Genomic DNA, 20,853 nt, shown 5'->3' on the forward strand with positions numbered 1-20,853 from the left:
CGCAAAATGCTGCATTTTTCCTGTGTTTGGTGCCTACACGCACATGTGTGAGTACAGCCCCATTGGAAAAAATTTAATGCGTCTATTCCTGCGCAGAAAAACGGAACCCAGGGGAGCGCAGCTACAACCGCTCGTGAGTAAGAGCCCTAATAATGTTTTCTTTCTGGGCCTCTAGAATTGCGCTTTCATCGCCCCCAAACAGTTCCACTCCATGTTGGAGTAAATTCCTTTGTAATCATATAACTATTGTCAGATCCTTCTTTTTCTAAATGTCTGATTGCTGAAGTAATTGCTAATTGGTTGCTGTTGGTAATGCCCTGTTGTAGTTTAGCACATACTATATAAGGAATATATATCCGAGTGTCTAAATGTATCTGTATAAATCATCTGTATAAATCAAATGCCTGATATTCTTATTTACTCCTTTTCCTGGGCCAGTTTGATCAGCAGCGCCAGTCTGTGGTTCTGACCAGTAGCTTCGCCAAGTCAGTGGTGAATTTAGCTGATGTTGTAAGTATCCCACTAGGGTGCTTTGCTGTTCCTTCTCCATTCTGGAGAGACATTAGTGCTGAATTGCTGATATAAATATAGACTGGATGCTTTACACCCTACTTTATTGATATTAGAAGGATATTAGATGTAACTGAGAAGTTTTGTGAACATATAAAGGCACAAGGCTGCAGGCTGAGTTATACAGGGAACTCTGAGTATCACTCATGTATTATAAGGGATAATGTACCCCCTACTGTAAATGATAAGGATATTAGAAGTCACTGAGGGGTTCTGTGACCATATAAAGGCACAAGGCTGCAGGCTGAGTTATACAGGGAACTCTGAGTATCACTCATGTATTATAAGGGATAATGTACCCCCTACTGTAAATGATAAGGATATTAGAAGTCACTGAGGGGTTGTTCTGTGACCATATAAAGGCACAAGGCTGCAGGCTGAGTTATACAGGGAACTCTGAGTATCACTCATGTATTATAAGGGATAATGTACCCCTACTGTAAATGATAAGGATATTAGAAGTCACTGAGGGGTTGTTCTGTGACCATATAAAGACACAAGGCTGCAGGCTGAGTTATACAGGGAACTCTGAGTATCACTCATGTATTATAAGGATAATGTACCCCCCACTGTAAATGATAAGGATATTAGAAGTCACTGAGGGGTTGTTCTGTGACCATATAAAGGCACAAGGCTGCAGGCTGAGTTATACAGGGAACTCTGAGTATCACTCATGTATTATAAGGGGTAATGTACCCCCTACTGTAAATGATAAGGATATTAGAAATCACTGAGGGGTTCTGTGACCATATAAAGGCACAAGGCTGCAGGCTGAGTTATACAGGGAACTCTGAGTATTACTCATGTATTATAAGGGATAATGTACCCCCTACTGTAAATGATAAGGATATTAGAAGTCACTGAGGGGTTGTTCTGTGACCATATAAAGGCACAAGGCTGCAGGCTGAGTTATACAGGGAACTCTGAGTATCACTCATGTATTATAAGGGATAATGTACCCCCTACTGTAAATGATAAGGATATTAGAAGTCACTGAGGGGTTGTTCTGTGACCATATAAAGGCACAAGGCTGCAGGCTGAGTTATACAGGGAACTCTGAGTATCACTCATGTATTATAAGGGATAATGTACCCCCTACTGTAAATGATAAGGATATTAGAAGTCACTGAGGGTTGTTCTGTGACCATATAAAGACACAAGGCTGCAGGCTGAGTTATACAGGGAACTCTGAGTATCACTCATGTATTATAAGGGATAATGTACCCCCCACTGTAAATGATAAGGATATTAGAAGTCACTGAGGGGTTGTTCTGTGACCATATAAAGGCACAAGGCTGCAGGCTGAGTTATACAGGGAACTCTGAGTATCACTCATGTATTATAAGGGGTAATGTACCCCCTACTGTAAATGATAAGGATATTAGAAATCACTGAGGGGTTCTGTGACCATATAAAGGCACAAGGCTGCAGGCTGAGTTATACAGGGAACTCTGAGTATTACTCATGTATTATAAGGGATAATGTACCCCTACTGTAAATGATAAGGATATTAGAAGTCACTGAGGGGTTGTTCTGTGACCATATAAAGGCACAAGGCTGCAGGCTGAGTTATACAGGGAACTCTGAGTATCACTCATGTATTATAAGGGATAATGTACCCCCTACTGTAAATGATAAGGATATTAGAAGTCACTGAGGGTTGTTCTGTGACCATATAAAGGCACAAGGCTGCAGGCTGAGTTATACAGGGAACTCTGAGTATCACTCATGTATTATAAGGGATAATGTACCCCCTACTGTAAATGATAAGGATATTAGAAGCCAATGAGGGTTTATGTGACCATATAAAGACACAAGGCTGCAGGCTGAGTTATACAGGGAACTCTGAGTATCACTCATGAAGTTCTTTTTTTATCAAGGGTATTATTATAGAGGGGTACAACATTTTTAATAGAAATATTTTGGAAAGTCTCGATGCCAGTGGAATAAATACAGATGTCTGCATAATAGGTTTCAAGATAATGCATTTTTTTGAATCTGGGGGCTCAGAGCAAATTCATTCTCAGGCCGTATACTAAGTCAAGCCTTGTGTTCAGCCAGAGAATCCTTACTTTCATCCTGGACTGGAAGAAGAAACGTCAGTGAAGTATGTGTGGGTTAAAAAATAATCCCTAATTTGACTAACGTGACGGCTACTTCTTCACCGGCTCTGACACCACTTACGAGAAGGCTCAGTGCTAGTAAGCAGGTTAATTAAACGTATTGATCTGAGTGTGTTGGCTAATGGCGTGTGAGGTGGGAGGGGGTCTATGCCATAAAGCAATAATGGCAAGGGAAGCAGATGGGACCATTACTGCTCTTTGCACTGGACTGAAGGAAGGCACAGGAAAGCTCATATGTTATGATTAATGGGAATTACCACTGAGCAAAGCACAAAGAAGCAATTCCAGCAGAGATGAGGGGAGTTTTTTTGGCAAGTAATGTGCCCGTGTGTCACACTCCCACTCATTAACATGGTCAGCGGTCTGTGATAGTTCCCTGCATTTCCTTGCCATGAAAAAAGGGCTGAACTGCAGGCAAATGTGAGATGAAGAACTCACCTGTACTTATTTTTTTTATCCTAATCCCGAACTCAACCCCTCAGTGACTTCTAATATCCTTATCATTTACAATAGGGGGTACATTATCCCTTATAATACATGAGTGATACTCAGAGTTCCCTGTATAACTCAGCCTGCAGCCTTGTGCCTTTAAATGGTCACAGAACAACCCCTCAGTGACTTCTAATATCCTTATCATTTACAGTAGGGGGTACATTATCCCTTATAATACATGAGTGATACTCAGAGTTCCCTGTATAACTCAGCCTGCAGCCTTGTGCCTTTATATGGTCACAGAACAACCCCTCAGTGACTTCTAATATCCTTATCATTTACAATAGGGGGTACATTATCCCTTATAATACATGAGTGATACTCAGAGTTCCCTGTATAACTCAGCCTGCAGCCTTGTGCCTTTAAATGGTCACAGAACAACCCCTCAGTGAATTCTAATATCCTTATCATTTACAGTAGGGGGTACATTATCCCTTATAATACATGAGTGATACTCAGCGTTCCCTGTATAACTCAGCCTGCAGTCTTGTGCCTTTATATGGTCACAGAACAACCCTCAGTGACTTCTAATATCCTTATCATTTACAGTAGGGGTACATTATCCTTATAATACATGAGTGATACTCAGAGTTCCCTGTATAACTCAGCCTGCAGCCTTGTGCCTTTATATGGTCACAGAACAACCCCTCAGTGACTTCTAATATCCTTATCATTTACAGTAGGGGGTACATTATCCCTTATAATACATGAGTGATACTCAGAGTTCCCTGTATAACTCAGCCTGCAGTCTTGTGCCTTTATATGGTCACAGAACAACCCCTCAGTGACTTCTAATATCCTTATCATTTACAGTAGGGGGTACATTATCCCTTATAATACATGAGTGATACTCATGAGTTCCCTGTATAACTGTTGGATTATCAGCAGCTTGCGCCCCAATCCCTTTTACCTTGCCATGTCCCTAATCATTACCCTCTTCCCATATCTGCTTCCCTTCTTTCCCTGCCCTTATACATTTTTCACGCCCAATCCCCTTAGATTTTTAGAGAACAACTAAACACCCGGATTGTGCTGGTTGGCATGGAAACCTGGACGTCTACAGACAAGATAACTGGGAGTGAGGATCCCCTGCAGGTTTTGGATGAATTCATGAGGTACCGGAGAGCCAAAATCCCGGAGCATAGCGACACCACTCACCTCTTCTCGTGAGTCTTATTGGGTTAGCTGCACCTTCTTATATAACTCATTTAACAAGAGACTGCCTATGAGATACCTGGTCCCAGCTTGAAACTAGGGATCTACTGAATATATAATCCCATCAAATACTACATTTGCCAAAGTTCTAGCAACATGCCATGTGTTGAAGGGACTTTCAGAGAGGCTGGTCAAGCTTTCTACCATATTCCATGTAAGCATGACTTTCTATGGATCAATAGAACTCCCATCTGCCACTCATTATTATATTCCTCCCATTATTTCTGAATATGATCACAGGAGAAACATTTAATTTCATTATTTAACCAGACTCCAGACTAGTAACTGCTGCTATCTTATGGATTGCAACCAGATCTGCTCAATCTCTGGACTTCTTATTGTACAACCCCCATTATCTATCAACGATGGACAGCAAAGGGCATTTTCCCAAATGGAACAAGCAATATAGGCCAAACCAGGCATCCTGTAAAAAAGATAAGTTCTACATTACATATATATTTAAAGGAAGCCCATGGATTTATTGCATGTCCTTCTTAAATGAGCATTAGAGCTACTTCATGAATAATTTAATCGCACCCTAAATTTATCACATATGCTCCTACATGGGATCTTTAACCTGTTTTACTTATCATTGGCATAAATCCACGTATGTATCACTTTCTTACCCATTTTTTATATAGACTTTAATTTCAGTGTTGAGTGAATTTATTTGCCAGCCATGGATTCACCCAAAAAAAAGTTGCCATGAGAAAAAACGGCCATTGACTTTAATGCATTATGACAAAAGTCACGATAAGAAAAAAAAAGCCCATTGACATTTGGACAAAAAAGTCGCCATAAGAAAAAATGGTCATTGAGTTTAATGCATTAGGATAAAAAAGTCGCCATAAGGAAACGACCATTGCCTTTAATGTATTTGGAGTGAGAAAAATTGTTGAGCGTAAAAATTTTTGACTCCCATTCCGAGGAAACAGGACAGATTCCCTCATCACTATTTATTTTCGTTTCCCTTTAGAGGACGCACTTTTAAGAACAGTCGCAGTGGGGCAGCTTATTTCGGCGGCATCTGCTCTCAAACCCATGGTGGTGGCGTGAATGAGGTGAGTCTTGAATATAAACCTTCTCCCTAAAGCCTGTTCCTATTATACAAACTTCTTCAAGGGTAAGAGCCTTATATAGCATCATGGACAATCTTCCCCCCGACTACAACAGAACACAGCAACCAATCAGATGCTTGTTGTTATTCTCCTAACTGCACTAGATCAATAAAAACGTGGGTTATGGGTTTCTGGACCCGGGTAGACCCTGTACTCTTTGCTGCTGAAAAAGTGTTGAGTTAATTGGATTTGAAACAATCACTTCCCAGAAGAGGTAGACTGATTGTTTAAATCAGCTAGAATTGCTTTACAACATTTTGATTTGGGAAATCTGCCAATATGCCTTGAAATAAGAAAAAATATATATTTTAGTGGTGGTTTCATGACAAGGTTGATCTCCCCACCCCTAAAGTGAAGTTTCAAAATATAACTATATCAGACTTAGAAGTGTATGTGCTTATTCTGTCTCCATCTCTGCAGTATGGGAATATTGGCGCCATGGCAGTTACATTGGCCCAGACCCTGGGGCAAAACCTTGGCATGATGTTGAATAAGCCACGCACTACAGCTGGTAAGTTTTAGGTGGGTACTTTGTGCTTGATCCTGTGCCCATGCAGCCATTACTCCCCTGGTGTCAGTGAGACCTATGGTGATCTAGATTCCTCTCTACAGGTGACTGCAAATGTCCTGATCTATGGCTGGGCTGCATCATGGAGGATATTGGGTAAGTCCTACAACGAGAAGCATGTCTGCTGCCATCTTTGCCCCTCCAGACAATGTTGGTGTGTTGTCGTGGTCCTCTTCTTGTCCTTTAAAGAACACTGTAGCGTTCCCTTTGTTCATAAAAACAAGTGAATCCAATGTTCAGGGATGTTTTTAGATGTTCATATTTCCAGTTGGGAATGTTGCCACTTTTGAGACAAAGAAGCGAGCTGAAGGCCAAAAAAGGAACGATACTTGCACGTGTTAATGGCAGAACCAATATAAGGCTCCAACATGTTAAAGTACCGTGCACTCAGCTTGGTACAGAACTCCAGGGTTTCAGTATTCAAACAAAGATGTTCTGGATTTTGGGTATAGAACACAGAGAGATCAAATGTGCTGCTTCACTTGTGCATGGGAAGTGTGTTCATCTTGCAGAAATGGATTACATAGTTGCCCACAACAACACAAGGTTCCAGAACTTGCTAAGCACCTTTCACATCCGTTGGGGACAGGCCTAGTTTCCCCGGCCCAATGCTGCCATGTTAGGGGCCTCGTTTATCTCAGCTCCGTATAAAGCTAAAGATTGTTACAAGGCCAGTGTCTGCAACTCTACTGCCTTTTGCCATTAATGGTTCTGCGACTGTCTGAGGGGAAGAAGAAGCAACATTCTTAAGACTTTTGCTTTTCATGAGTGAGAAGCTATTTTGTTTCTGCTTTGTTTTCTACTCTTTCCTCTCTGCAATACCTAAGGGTTATATTGCTATTTGTGACCTTTGGTGTAAGGCACCCGTACATTTTTCTCAGCCTCCGTGGAGTGGGAGTGAAGCCCTTTGTTTTGTTTAGGTCTATGTGTCAGTGGAATGATCTCGGGCCTGGAAGTTTTGTCAAGACTAAAGTCAGGCTGTACAAAAAAAACCTTTGTTTGAGGCACATCTGGCCCGTGGGCTGCCAGTTGGAAATCCTACATTTGACCTATGAAATGTTTTGTTGAGTTGTTTCTTCTCAGAGCTTGATGGCTTTTATATTTGCTGGAGGCTGATGGTAGAATTCCACTGTGCCGTGGGCACTCTCTGCTACATTCTTTGTTCATAGAAAATACTGTAATTGCTCATAGGTGTTCTTGGTCCCATTGGCCGTACACAAACCATTCATGATCTCCAATGGTCTCTTTCTTTTCCCTTCCTTCCAGCTCTAACTAACCTATATAAAACCATGTTGATGCACAATCTTATTGGCGGTTTTACTGTTTAATTGATTTTATTAGCCTAAAAGCCGGCCATACACTATAAGATCTGCTTGTTTGGCGACCTCATTTAAGATGGGCGATATTATGCGATCGTTTGGCCTCTATATAACAAAACTGGTATTATGAGCTGTCAGAGACCTCATTAATGAATGTTCCAGTTCTCAATCCAACAGGAATATCGAACCTGCCTGACCAAAATCTGGTCGAGTTTTAGGAAGATATTGGTCGGGTTGAGTCAGTTGGAGGGCTTCATCCATGGGCAGATAAGCTTATATCTGCTGGTGCTTGACAAGCTTAAGACACAGGGGTTCCTAACATTCCATACCTAGATTTCTCTGTAGGAGGTACAAAGTCCCACTGTAGCAGGTACAAATGCAGCATTGTGTGCTTTCAACAGCCATAAGCTGTCTTTACTATGGGGTTGGTATTAATGGTAGGACACTGCCAAAGCCTTTTATCTACAACCTGAATGCAGGTTCAGTTCTATCCTCTGTTTTCCATAACCAGAGTAATTGCATGGCAGTTGCGGTTGGTCTGCAGTAAAGAGGCACATCTCCCCTTCTGAGGAGTGAAAGCTATTTTACGTTTTTCTATTTGTTCTGGTATCTTTTTACCGTATTTAGATACTACCTCCCCCAGAAGTTTTCCCGCTGCAGCGTGAATGAGTACAGCCAGTTCCTGCAAGATGGAGGAGGCAACTGTCTGTTTAATAAACCCCTCAAGGTAATTAGAGTGCAGCAGACTTTTCTACTCAATGCAGCCATGTGTGTGTGTATTATACAATTCTGTATGTCATAACACAGCCATTGCTACTCCTCCATTTCTCTTTGAATATCATTCTATGGGCAGCCTTCTGTAGATATACCTTTATACACCACACAAATATATATATATTTATACATTGCTGCACATTCACATCTCTTGGTGGGATTTTCTTCTATTCTGCAGCTTCTGGATCCTCCATCCTGTGGCAACGGTTTCGTTGAGATTGGGGAGGAGTGTGACTGCGGCTCTCCTGCTGTAAGTATAAAAGCAACAATAATGTGCCTTGTGCCTCAATGATTTATTACTCCTTTTGTCCGTCCATTCAGGGAAGACGTAGGGTTAGAAAGACACATTCTTTCTAATTATATTGTCTTCCATTTATTCAAGTGTGTTTATTGAATTCCTCCCGTGTTTATCTTCACGAGTGATGGCCACCTATGTGCTGGGCCATATCAGGCTGATCCAATCGATTGTTGACCCGCAAACCAACGATCAGAGCATAAAGAAGGCCAGTGGTGAGAAGGCTCCTTCTGGTATTAGTGGTGGCCATACATGTTGGCTTCATAACAGAGATAATATACCATTTACTGTGATGGTCAGGTCATTAGAAGCAAGTTTACATGCCTTTATGTGTTTGGTGGTAACTGGAGTACCTGGAGGAAACCAACACAAACACAGAGAACATACAAACTCCTTGCCCTGGCTGTAATTGAACCTATGACCAAGTGCTTCAAGGCAGAATTGTGGCCCCAAATATCACTCTCCACATCATAATCTACATCAGTGATCCCCAACCAGTGACTTGTGAGCAGCTCCCTTGGATGTTTCTCCCAGTGGCCTAAAAGCAAATGCTTATTTTTTAATTCCTGGCTTGGAAACAAGTTTCAGTTGCATAAAAGCCAAAATTCATAACCAAACAGAGCCTCCTGTAGGCTGCCAGTCCACATAGTGGCCACCAGTAGTCAACCACGGTTCATAATTGGCATCCCTTTTTGCAACTTTTTGTGTGGCTCACAGGTAAAAAAGGTTGGGGATCCCTGCTCTACATCATATTAAAAGTTAATTTAAAGGCAAACAGCCTCTTTATTATTAATAATAGTAATACAGGTAACATTGTAAAGAGTGAGAACCATGTAGGAACCATGTAGAAAGTGTATAGGGGCAAGCCACAGGTTAAGGGAATACAGGAAGAATCCAAGACCCGGAAACAGTACAAAATGTTGTTTTTTGCCAAAGCGCCCAACAGTCTCGATCAGGTTCTCTTTCCCTTTTACTGCAGGAATGTAACAAGTCCAGAGCAGGGAATTGCTGCAAGAAGTGCACCCTCAGCCATGATGCTATGTGCAGCGACGGATTGTGCTGCCGAGGCTGTAAGGTAATAGTCTCTGGTGTTAGTGAAGAACTGTAGGTACTAATGGGTAGCTAATATAAGGTAATAGAATACACAAAAGCCATGAATATCTTGTAAATTATATCCTTATAAACGGTGAGTTCTGATGTCATCAGTTATAAACTGTGAGTTCTGATGTCATTTCTGTCACATGACTCACTGAAATTTGTGTATTATAATAAATAAAGTACCCCCAGTTGCAAAATATGAGGATATTAGAAGTTACCTTGGAGTTCCATGGCCTTGGTCCATGAAACTCCTCGGTAACTTATAATATCCTTATATTTTACAAGAGGGGGTACTTTATTCACTATATAATGGATAGCTAACATAAAGTAATCATTTGCACCATTGCAATTTCCAGTGTCAATCAATTAGAAATTCGTTTTCATTACTTCTACAGGATAAAAGATATGTGCAATGGTTACTTTGGGCCTGTGTTTTTAGATTGCTCAAGAGCTCACTGTTCACTAATAACAGAGCTGATGTGCTCCCCTTCACAGTATGAGCCCCGGGGGACTGTTTGCCGTGGGTCTGTTAATGAATGTGATGTGCCAGAGACTTGCCCCGGAGATTCCAGCATGGTAAGGGCTTCTTGCTGCCTCCCACCCAGCTCCATCTCAAGTAATATACAGTAGATCGTTGATGAATGTTACTCTTTGTAGCTCTAGTTGTCCCTTGCTATTTCTTCTATGGTTTGGAGAAACCAATCAGCAGAAGCTCTGCAAACAAGCATGGAGGCATTGTGGGAACAAGAGTTACTTTTAAAGGGGACATATACCCACCCTCGACTGAGCACCTTTGCGCTTTTAACTTGTTTTTCTTTTTTTTACTTCTCCACTCAGTAGCTCTCAGTTCAGGATCACCCCTACTGTTCTGTCAAGGTGCTACAGGGGGCACTACAGTCCAGGGCCCCTCTGATTGAAAGGCATGGTTTGCAAATCATGAAAGAAGATGGGCTTGCAGTGGACCTTGAGTAGATTGGGGCTAGCTATGTACCAGGAACTTATTATTATATTATTGGGGCCTCTCTGGTGGAGAACGTCGCTAACTAAGTAGTATGGGACCCTATGATTATTCATGGAGCCCCTGCAGCAGCAGCAGGCTATAACTACAGAAGCTTAAATTACTGATTCAGAAAGCAGCACCTAATGATTTTCTGCTTAATTCTCTTGCCACACTGGGCGGGCAAGTGTCAGATTCCTCCTGCCTCAGTAACAAAAACTTTTGACGTTCTGTATGGAAAGAGGGCAGGGGGCACTCCTGTTACACAATCATTATATTAGCAGGGTAAAACAAAAAGACCAAATCCATGTAAAAAGCAAAAAGTGCCGGTACCACAGTATGGGAAATTTGACACAAATATTTCCCTTTAAATATATCAACCCACTTCATGTCTTGGGGTTCTTCAGGTGACATAAAAATCATCCACTGGTTTTACCTGTTAACAATCCATTTTTTTTTTTTGCAGTGCCCCATAAATCTACACAAGCAAGATGGATACTTCTGTGACAACGAGCAGGTAACATTTCTCTATAGTTATATTAAACACTCATCAGTTTGTGCTGCCTTCTGCTTAAAATCGAGTGCCCGAATCACAGAGCTGCTTCCAGAATGAACACATCCCGCCCCCTAGTGTCATCTTCTCCTGTGCGACCTTTTCTTTATCCATTTCCTACAGGGTCGATGTTTTGGAGGACGCTGCAAGACCAGAGATCGGCAGTGCCATGCACTATGGGGTCGCAGTAAGTGCTACGTAGAAAGTAGAAATATTCCAAAATCGCTCTAAACTTCATACCGTAGGGAAGCAACCAACCTATATTTACCTGTCCTTCTAAAACCTGAAACGTGACCACAGTATTGGTTTCATGAGAACAGTTCTAAGAAGTTGAGGGGTCCAGGGGCAATATACAGTATCTAGTGCAGGGGTCCCCAGATTGATGAAGGAGTCAATAAGTAGGTGATTCTGCAATCAAGGTTGGTCCCTCCATCTATGGACAGGGCCCAAGGCAGCTGCCCGTTTGTCACATCCAAAGGACATCTCTGAGTGTCACAATCTGATCCTGCCCAACTGAAGCTCTAGATAAAACATGCTAATGCCCAGTGCCTCAGTATGTCAGAACTGCTATTGGCTGCCTTGTAGTTCCTTGGTTCTTAAGGCAGAGACCAGCAGCTATAAAAAACAAGCACATTATCAGGCAGTGAGGTTACACTAGGAGCTTTTGATCTTCTTCTGGGCCATTTATGATGGCACTTAATCATCATCGTAATTCTGCTAGATCCAATAACTGGTGTTAAACGAGGACTGATATTGTATAAAGTAATTTCTTGACCACAATTGTCCTTCCAATTGGGCACAAGAATAAAATGTAGGTTATATTTGTTCCTAAAAGGATAGCATAATAATGACCACCATCTCATAAACGTGCCCCTTGTCTACATTTGTTTCAGGTGCATCGGATCGGTTTTGCTATGAAAAATTAAACATCGAGGGGACAGAGAAGGGTAACTGCGGCAGAGACAGGCAGAACTGGATTCAGTGTAGCAAACAGTGAGTAAAGATGTGGTGGGAATATGTGGTGGGGCCCATTCCAAGTCTGGTCTGGGTTTCAAAATAGGCCCTGGCATTTCCAGTGCACAGAGGCCTAAACAGTCCCCCAGGGGCCTAATAAATAGTCACGGTCAATGGCATCCTCTGAACGTAGCTAAATAATACATTACTTCTTATTGCTGTTCTTACTGTAGGTCCATGTTATTAGCCCCTACTCTGCCCTTGAGATGTTGATCATTGCTCATATATATCCATGTTTGCAGGGATGTGCTGTGCGGATATCTTCTGTGCTCCAATATTTCTGGAATTCCTCAGATTGGCGAGCTGAATGGAGACATAACTAGCATGAGCTTCTACCATCAGAATCGATACTTGGACTGCAGGCGAGTTGTGGGTTGGGAGCAATGATTCATCTGCTGATGAGAACATTTTCTGGCATGATTTTGTCGTAAAATGCCACAGAATTAAAGTTTACTGTAAAACCCAACTTTGCACAAGGGAATATCAGTAATGTGCGTTTATGTTGTCTCTCAAGATGAGTCAACTCAACTTAAGCTGGCCATATACGTACAGATTTTAGCCGTATATCCGACGAACGAGTGTAAGTGCCAATCTTCTGACCTGCAATGAACAATTCAGACTAAATAAAGTATTAAAAGAACAAATCAGATGATTTTCTGGCTGTGACAGCAATCGTACGAAAGTTATGTCCGATAGTAATGTAGAAGTGACAGTCACCCATTGATATGGTCAGAGATATTATCATTAGCTTCTTCTAAACCTGTCCGATTGACTAAACAAACGATCGCCATATTACTAAATAAAATGTCTGGACCATCTGCACACGGCCTGAAAATCGTATGAACCTTTGATTCGTACCACTTTTTCCTTGCGTCTATGGCCAGCTTAAAGCCCACCAAGTTCCCAAGTCCACCAGCAAACTTGGGTCTCTTTGGGCTGTAGCTATGCTATATCTTGGCTGATCCTTGACCGATGTTCAGTGGAAATTGTTAATTTCATCGATCCGAAATATTAGAAAAATGTCATCTGCTGATGCACCATGTCAGTTACAGATGCTGCTGTAGCTCCCTATCAGTTCCTGCTGTTCAAATCATCTGGACTACTGGCCTAAATGAAAAAACAACAAAAAGGTTGAAAGGTGGTGTATGTCCACTCATGTGATAGCTGTTGATTTGGCTTATGGGCTGATTGGTCAGATACAGAAGAATATCGGCCAGAGTATGGTCAACTTTATGCAAGACAATCTTTGTAGGGAGCGTAGCTATAGGGTTTGTGACTGCAGCTTTGCCTTTTTCGGTCTAGTGCTTTTAAATAGATTTCACCACATAAGAGACTTTTCATAATCCCACGTTGCAGTTGAAATGGAAACTAGTGGTCCTTGAAGAACCTTGAATGCCATTCAGTTTAATTCTGTTTTCTTTCCATTGTATGTACAGAGGGGGACAGGTGATGCTGCCTGATGGATCCTGCTTGGGATATGTGGAAGATGGGACGCCGTGTGGCCCCAATATGATGTGTTCGGATCGGAGGTGCCTCCCCGCATCTGCTTTTAATTTCAGCACCTGCCCTGGTAGCTGGAATGGAGTAATCTGCTCAGATCATGGGGTAAGTTCTTCAAAGAAAAACAAGTTTAGTTGAGCAGGGGTGGCCCTTCAGCTGTGGTTAAACAAGAATTCACAGTAACCAGATAATATAATATCATTCAAAGAAATATGTGCATACTCAGACACCAATCAGATGTGAAATCTTCCTGGCAGGGGGTCAGCGCATAGTGCTATGTTGGAGTTTAGGGGAATATCGAATTGTACTTTGCTCACTGCATATATGGCTATCCTTACAGTGGTGTTTTGATGATAAGAAAGCACTTGTCCCACAGGGAGATTTTATGTATGATCTGCCCTCAGGTTTGCAGCAATGAAGGAAAGTGCATCTGCCACCCAGAATGGACTGGAAAGGACTGCAGCATGTACGATCCGCTACCTGTCACTAAACCTACAGGATTGATGGAAAAAAAAGGTATTTAAATGCACTGACCACCCCCTCCAAAATGTTGTCTGGTAGCCGTGACTTAATAAACCACTAGGGTTGGCTAAGATAACTGTTGCCCTCTTCTTGCCCTAGGTCCTAGTGGTACCAATATCATCATTGGATCCATTGCCGGGGCTGTCCTCATTGCTGCAATTGTGCTTGGAGGGACTGGATGGGGTTTCAAGTAAGTAAAAATGTTGACTGTGATAAACACAATCACAACACCCTTTTTAGCAGGCAGTTCAGGGTCTGATCCATTCAACAGTTTGAAGTTAGGAAGCAGATTCTCCCTTCAACCATATACTAGACTGGAAGTGCTTGATGGAAGAGTATTTTACATTTGTAATCTAGAAAAGCCCTAAAGCAGCTTGTACCTATCATAAGTACACGTACAATACAAACGTGGAGACAAGGAGCTATCAATTTAAGTGAAACTAAACTAGAAGATGAACCTACACAAAGGTATATTTTCTTTTTTCATGGTATGATTAACTAACCAGCTTTTCCTTTTTCCCCTCCGCCTCACTTTACTATGAAGGAATATCCGAAGAGGAAGGTATGTACCAGAGCAACCCATGTTATTGACACAATATCACATCCTGATGAGATCCTTTAAATAGAACCTGCAGTAATTTCCATTAGGAATTCTGAAAACTAGATTAGCGATGTGCAGACTTTGTAGGTCACGGAAGAAAAGGCAAATCAATTGCAACAGCCTCCAGTTATCCAAATTGTGCATTTCACACTGGCCGTGGATTGCCTATCCAATTCATGCTTTATACTCTGCCCATGGGTAAAGGTGGCCATACACACGCTACTATTGTACGAAACTAATTTTTGTACGATATTTGGTGCGTGTATGGTGGGAGACGAGCTGATATCAGTAGAAGACTTGGATAATGGTTGGTTCATTGATCATGATGGCACCTGAACATCGGCCAATGTTAGTGCTGAAATAGCAGATACAGGTAGAATTTTATTGTTTCTACATGTTTATCTCACAATCCAGCTCTAGACGTGTATATTGAAATGAACGATGTTTCTTGGAAACATCTTTTCCAGGAAAGCCTATGGTCACCTTAAGTCTATCCAAACCTGACCCCCCTGAATCACCAAGAAAGACATCCAGATTCACATTTTAAAAAAATATCCATGTCTTGGGCTTAACCTGTTCTCTGCTTCTCCCTTTCAGATCTGGAGGTGGATAGGCAAGAACTATGCGCTCGCTCACCATTCTTCAATAATTAAAATCAATTCCATTACGATCCCTCTGGGACTTTGCTGAGGAAACTAACAATCAAACTGGAGTGTAAAGAATGGAAGGGGAGCAGCAGCCTATTTCTAATGGGAAAAACTCTTCAGATCTCTCTCTCTCTCTGTCTTCCAAAACTGGAGTTTAACTGCCAGTCCTTTGGGGAACAAACAAACTCTTCGACCAAGAATGAAGAGAGGGGGCAGTCGGGGAAGCTTATTTCAAATAATGGTCATCGTAAGTCTTTGATGGTCTCATAAAAAACCCTGGTCCGAGATGTGTTTGATCCCGTAAACATATACATTGAATCAGCCCACATTCCAAATGTCTGAATAAACCTGCCAGGATCATTGGTACTTACTGGACCTCGGATTACTGATGCCCCCCTTAAACCCCAAAGATGTCATTAGAACGCTATGGTCCTAGGAGAATACAGACCATTGAAATCACTGCCGTTGTTTTCTAGAAGTACTATATCCCTGAAGAATGATCACTGCCCTTAGTTTACATCAGTTCAAATAGGGGTCCCATGTTAAACTTAAATCATATCACCATAAGAAATACAGGTACTGTAATGTATAATATGTCAATGTAGGGAAGAGCAATCTAGAATCTTCTAGACAAAGGTAATACTCTTTCATTAATACACAAGCCAATCAGCCTTCTGCCCAACAGGTTTAGTCTATGATGAAGTCTGTTTTAAGGCTTTCTTAAAGAAAGCATCTTTAATTCCTCAGCCGAACATCGGCAAACTCTAACTCATTAAGCAGGCGCCATTTTTTGACAAATAATTTATTTATAAAAGAATACGGTAATTGTAAAATTATGACCTATAATTTCACAAATAATTGTAAAGAGAGACCGGGTTTGAGCAAATTATTTTTCAACACAAACTTGGCTTATTTGGCAAGTTGCTACCGGCATCTATGTTACTGCTACTGCCCCTTCACACCATTTTTGCCATGCAGAGTTATGGGTAGAAATGATACTGCACCCAAAGCCAAAAAGGATACCCAAAAAGGAGGTTCTCCATGTCTAGAGAACTTCGAGAAAACATGTGTGTCTTCAACTGCAAAAATCCGGAGCAACATATGGAACAATTTATTACACCAAGGTTTTTGGATACAGTAAACCAATTTCTCTGTTGGAACAACTGATCCGAATTCTCTCTTCCCACAAGTGAAACTGGACTGTATACTCTCTTCCCATATGTGAGGCGCATCAGGGAGTAAGGATTTGGAGGGGTGTTAGTGTACAGTGCTGTAGTTTATGACATGGAAGGCAGGGCGCAATGTGCAGAAAACTGGTGGAATCCGCCATGTTTTTGCACTTTGCCTTAGATCAGTGATCCCCAACCAGTAGCTCGTGAGTAACATGTTGCTCTCCAACCCCTTGGATGTTGCTCCCAATGGCTTCAAAGGTGCCTATTTTTGAATTCCAGGCTTGGAGGCAACTTTTAATTGCATAAAAACCAGATGCACTGCCAAACAGAGCCTCAATATAGGTTGACAATCCACATAGGGGCTACTAAATGGCCAATCACAGCCCTTATTTGGGTCGCCAGGAACATTTTTCATGCTTGTGTTGCTCCCCACCCCCACCTGTCTCCAACCCTCAGACAGAAGTGCACGAGAAGTACGATTTTGCTCATGAGCACTTCTATCTGGGGTCTGGCTGACCCCTAATGTGTTTTTATGAATATACACCTTTATCAAATAGACATAAACAGATTCTGATTTGAGAAATAATTTCCCTTCACACCTTTTGCTGTCATTGGGGGATCACGATAAAGATTCATTTATTTGTTGACCCTTGCTGGGTAATAACGTTCTTCCCAAACACTTGAACATAGGTAAATATCTGATCTATATCCACCGTTCTTATTTTTATATTTAACTTGACATTTCTATTGCAAATTCTTATTTATCTGCAAGGCACTAAATGAATATTTTTGAGCTCCAAGTTGCACTAAAGATTATACAGATAAAAGCAGAAGTGGAAGGCAAGAAGTCAGCAGATGGGAACATGTACCCTCGGCTCTAACTTGAATTAGTCTGGTGCGTTGTACTTTGATGGAAGGCAATTTACTTATCCAAGATGCTTCTCTTCCGCCCTTTACAAATTATATGAGCTTGAGTTGAATGTAATGTGTGTTTTTGCTTTTACTAAATCACCAAATGTCCACCAGGAAGGTACTTAGCATAATGCTTCCAGATCTCTCCCGTGTTTGTTTACTGGCTTGTTCGACCATTTTTCCGTGGACGAGGACAACCCAAGGTTGGACAGGCCTTCCCTTTTGCCAGTAATGGTGGCAACTGAAAACATTCCAATGATCTTCAAAGAAACGAATTAGCAATTATGTCAACAAAAACATTCCTTTTCCACACCAGAATAAAAAGTATTGAGGTTTACTTGATCAGCAGACATTTCTATACTCTTCTAAACTCGACTGCTGTGGGATGGACGGTGTTGGTTGAAGAGCATCAAGCCAACATGGAGTCAATCTTTCCAAGAGACAAGTTGGTTAGCACCGGTAGTCTCTGTGTAACTCACTGCCAGCATGCTTATTTTAGAGGAGGAATGCATTCTGGATTCATTCTAAACAACATGAAAGAACTGTGGGTCTTTGTGGAGCACAATATAGACAGGATGGGTCTCTATAGCAGGTAAATGAGATTCTACGGAGATATAACTATGGCCACTTGAATTTCCTAGGAATATACATATCAACGCCTCCATAAACACTTTGGTTTGTTCCAGTCACGGTCATACCCTGACTGCAGCGTGAGCAAGTGTTTCTTGGAAGCCACCTCCGCATCTTCTCAGTACTGTGGGCCACCAGAAGCCCCACACTGCAAACCATTGCTGGATGTTTCTTTTGTAAGATATAGGAAAACCCGATTATGGAACTGAACTCTGATCAATTCTTAGCAGCTCTTACTCTTCACTTCTACAGGTACTCGATGCGGAATGGGTTGGGGGAGGGGACTTGAATAGAGGGATTCTTTTATTAAAAAAATCAAATAAAATGAATGTGCTAACGATGATTTGAGGGTGGTTTTGTTGAAATTTGTTGTGAAATTTACTCTTGGCACTCAACAATTAATCCTCCTCCTCAGATCCCTTATTGATGACCAGGGTGGGCGGTTAGTGATCCTGTAAGGCACTTATGGCAGCCATAGTGGGAACTGGTTCATTCCACTTCCCTTTAGTTTGCTTCAGTCCCATTTAGACAGATTGTGGACTGGTGGCACAATCAAGGGTGTAACTACAGAAGAAGGATACCATGCGGCTGCAGGGGGGGGCAGTATGTATAGGGGCCCCATGAGGCTCTAATTCATATACAATTTGAATAAATATTGGTAAAACAGGTCAACCCCGGGGGACTAAAAAATAATTTGCTATGGGGCCCAGCGCCGATCCGCGCCTTTATGCCGCCTGAGGCGGCCTTCCGCCTCAGGCGCTCTCTGCACTAGAAGAGCCGAATTTCCGGGTTGAAAACCGGAAATTCGGCTCTTAGTTACCAGGAGCAGCATTTTTGCCGCCCCTGGTAACCAGGGGGGCGCTGCCGCCTGAGGCGAGTGTCTCAACTCGCCTCATTGGTGGAGCGCCCCTGATGGGGCCCAGTAATATCTAGTTACGCCACTGGGCACAATGTTAACAATATGAGCAGAATCGCACTTGACATGTAAGGACCCTAATAAAATACATAAGCAATACCAAATCTAGACAGACGCTTTGCATCATGGTGCCCCATTCTTTACACAACTTCATCAGATTCGCAATTGATATAACAGAAAAGGCCTGTGGTTTGCATCAGAACCACAAGAGGGCAGTGAATAAACACATATTAGATACGTACAGTATATCAGCATCAATCCCCAACTGAGCCTCAGGTTTAAATGCCAAAAAAATGCAATTATTCAAAAAGCAGAAGACTGATCACTTTTGTATCGCACAAATATTGAGCCCGCCCACAGCCATACTCCATATTTGGAAGTCTCTGGGTCACGCAAACATTTAAACCCACATCAACAAGGTTAACGGGCACAAGTTAAATGAAGGTGGTTTAAAGGATAAGTACACCTTTAAAATAAATGAATGTAAAATTGATGAGGGTCCTATTCGAAGCACTTTTGTCATTTGCATTCATTATTATTATTTTCTTTTAATTCCAAGATATTAAGGGATACATGTACTGTTAATATGAATGAATTTTGTTACAACAGCGCCACCTGCTGGTCAGTTTCCCACCAGTCTGACCAGCAAGTAGTCAAGGAAGTTGTCAGGAGAAAGAAAGAGGCTGATGTTCTTCTGCTTAGGAAAGATGTGAGAAAGGTTTCTAATTGTTTTCCTAAGCAGAAGTTTATTCCCTCAGTGCTGAGAAAGGAATCCATGGCAGCCCCAGTGGCAGTCGGATTTCGCTTTGATACTTCTGGGGTATTTTGGTGACTTGTAGGAAGTTTATTCCCTCAGTGCTGAGAAAGGAATTCATGGCAGCCCCAGTGGCAGTTGTGTGCCAAGGGGAGGAGTCAACACTGCTTTTTGGGGGGGGGGGAGCAGGAATTAACTCTAAATATTCTCAAATTGGAACTGAAATTGTAATGTTCCCCATGACGTATTAAGAAATAAGCAGCAGCACATGATTAATGAATGTACTGATTCATGTGGGAGATAACTCCTCCTCCCCTGAACGAGTGGAAGATTCACACACAGACGTGGGAACTACTCACCATCCCGAGGTTCCTTCCCGCTTGTCTTCTGCTTCCCAATGTCTCAGCTCGGGACAGTCACGTGACCATTTCCCCCTCACAAGCAAGTGGTGGCTGCTCAGGGCCCACAGAGACCCTCCATAGGGTTTGAGCTTGTGTGGGACCCCTCAGCCCTCAGACAAATACTGACAGGAAAGTGAGTGGCAGCTTCAATTTGCAACTCCGCCCCCTCACCGCTGTCCAATGGCAGCTCAGCAGCAGCTTCCACACACGGAATAACATAGTGGGACGCTGCTGAGGAGAGGGAAGGCTGGGGCTCAGAGGAGGAGACAAACTGTTTTGTTTTTTACATTAAAACAATAAAATTAACTTTTTGGGTCCCACCACCTCGTGTGTTGAGTGTGAGGCAGCAGCTGTGGCCAGAACTGTGTGGGACAAAATGGGGCATGGCAAGTGCCTGAAGATGGCCTTCCCGCCAAAAGTCACCCCTCTATTCCACACTCTTACATGTAGGTGGCTAAGTACTAAGTCCACAGACAGACAATTTATCCAGACAGAACACTTGGCATATGGATTATACTGTAAGTGTTTCCCTGGCCTAGACTGTAGACTATGGTTCTGTTAGAACCTGACAAAAGGGGCGGAAGGCCTGACTTAAAATGGGCCCTGGTGTTTCATCTACACAGAGGCCCCAAATAGCATCTCACAGGCCAATAACTGGTGTT

The 20,853-nt window shown here is 42.2% G+C and overlaps 1 protein-coding gene across 1 annotated transcript in view; it reads left to right on the plus strand.

The window, feature by feature from the left end:
- The window catches only part of adam11.S (ADAM metallopeptidase domain 11 S homeolog), a 36,262-nt gene extending 20,624 nt beyond the window's left edge, over nucleotides 1-15,638 (plus strand). Inside the window, exons 10-27 of the mRNA XM_018238076.2 lie at nucleotides 439-510; nucleotides 4,185-4,351; nucleotides 5,377-5,461; nucleotides 5,939-6,029; nucleotides 6,131-6,182; nucleotides 8,033-8,132; nucleotides 8,358-8,429; nucleotides 9,454-9,549; nucleotides 10,068-10,148; nucleotides 11,036-11,086; nucleotides 11,246-11,309; nucleotides 12,016-12,115; nucleotides 12,379-12,498; nucleotides 13,573-13,741; nucleotides 14,041-14,152; nucleotides 14,258-14,348; nucleotides 14,703-14,720; nucleotides 15,357-15,638. Of these exons, the coding sequence (XP_018093565.1) occupies nucleotides 439-510; nucleotides 4,185-4,351; nucleotides 5,377-5,461; nucleotides 5,939-6,029; nucleotides 6,131-6,182; nucleotides 8,033-8,132; nucleotides 8,358-8,429; nucleotides 9,454-9,549; nucleotides 10,068-10,148; nucleotides 11,036-11,086; nucleotides 11,246-11,309; nucleotides 12,016-12,115; nucleotides 12,379-12,498; nucleotides 13,573-13,741; nucleotides 14,041-14,152; nucleotides 14,258-14,348; nucleotides 14,703-14,720; nucleotides 15,357-15,372 (1,557 nt within the window). The 3' untranslated portion in view covers nucleotides 15,373-15,638. The remainder of the gene's footprint in view (nucleotides 1-438; nucleotides 511-4,184; nucleotides 4,352-5,376; nucleotides 5,462-5,938; nucleotides 6,030-6,130; nucleotides 6,183-8,032; nucleotides 8,133-8,357; nucleotides 8,430-9,453; nucleotides 9,550-10,067; nucleotides 10,149-11,035; nucleotides 11,087-11,245; nucleotides 11,310-12,015; nucleotides 12,116-12,378; nucleotides 12,499-13,572; nucleotides 13,742-14,040; nucleotides 14,153-14,257; nucleotides 14,349-14,702; nucleotides 14,721-15,356) is intronic.
- The last annotated feature ends 5,215 nt before the right edge of the window (nucleotides 15,639-20,853 follow it).

This window comes from Xenopus laevis, chromosome 9_10S (assembly GCF_017654675.1).
Source record: "Xenopus laevis strain J_2021 chromosome 9_10S, Xenopus_laevis_v10.1, whole genome shotgun sequence".
NCBI lineage: Eukaryota > Metazoa > Chordata > Amphibia > Anura > Pipidae > Xenopus > Xenopus laevis.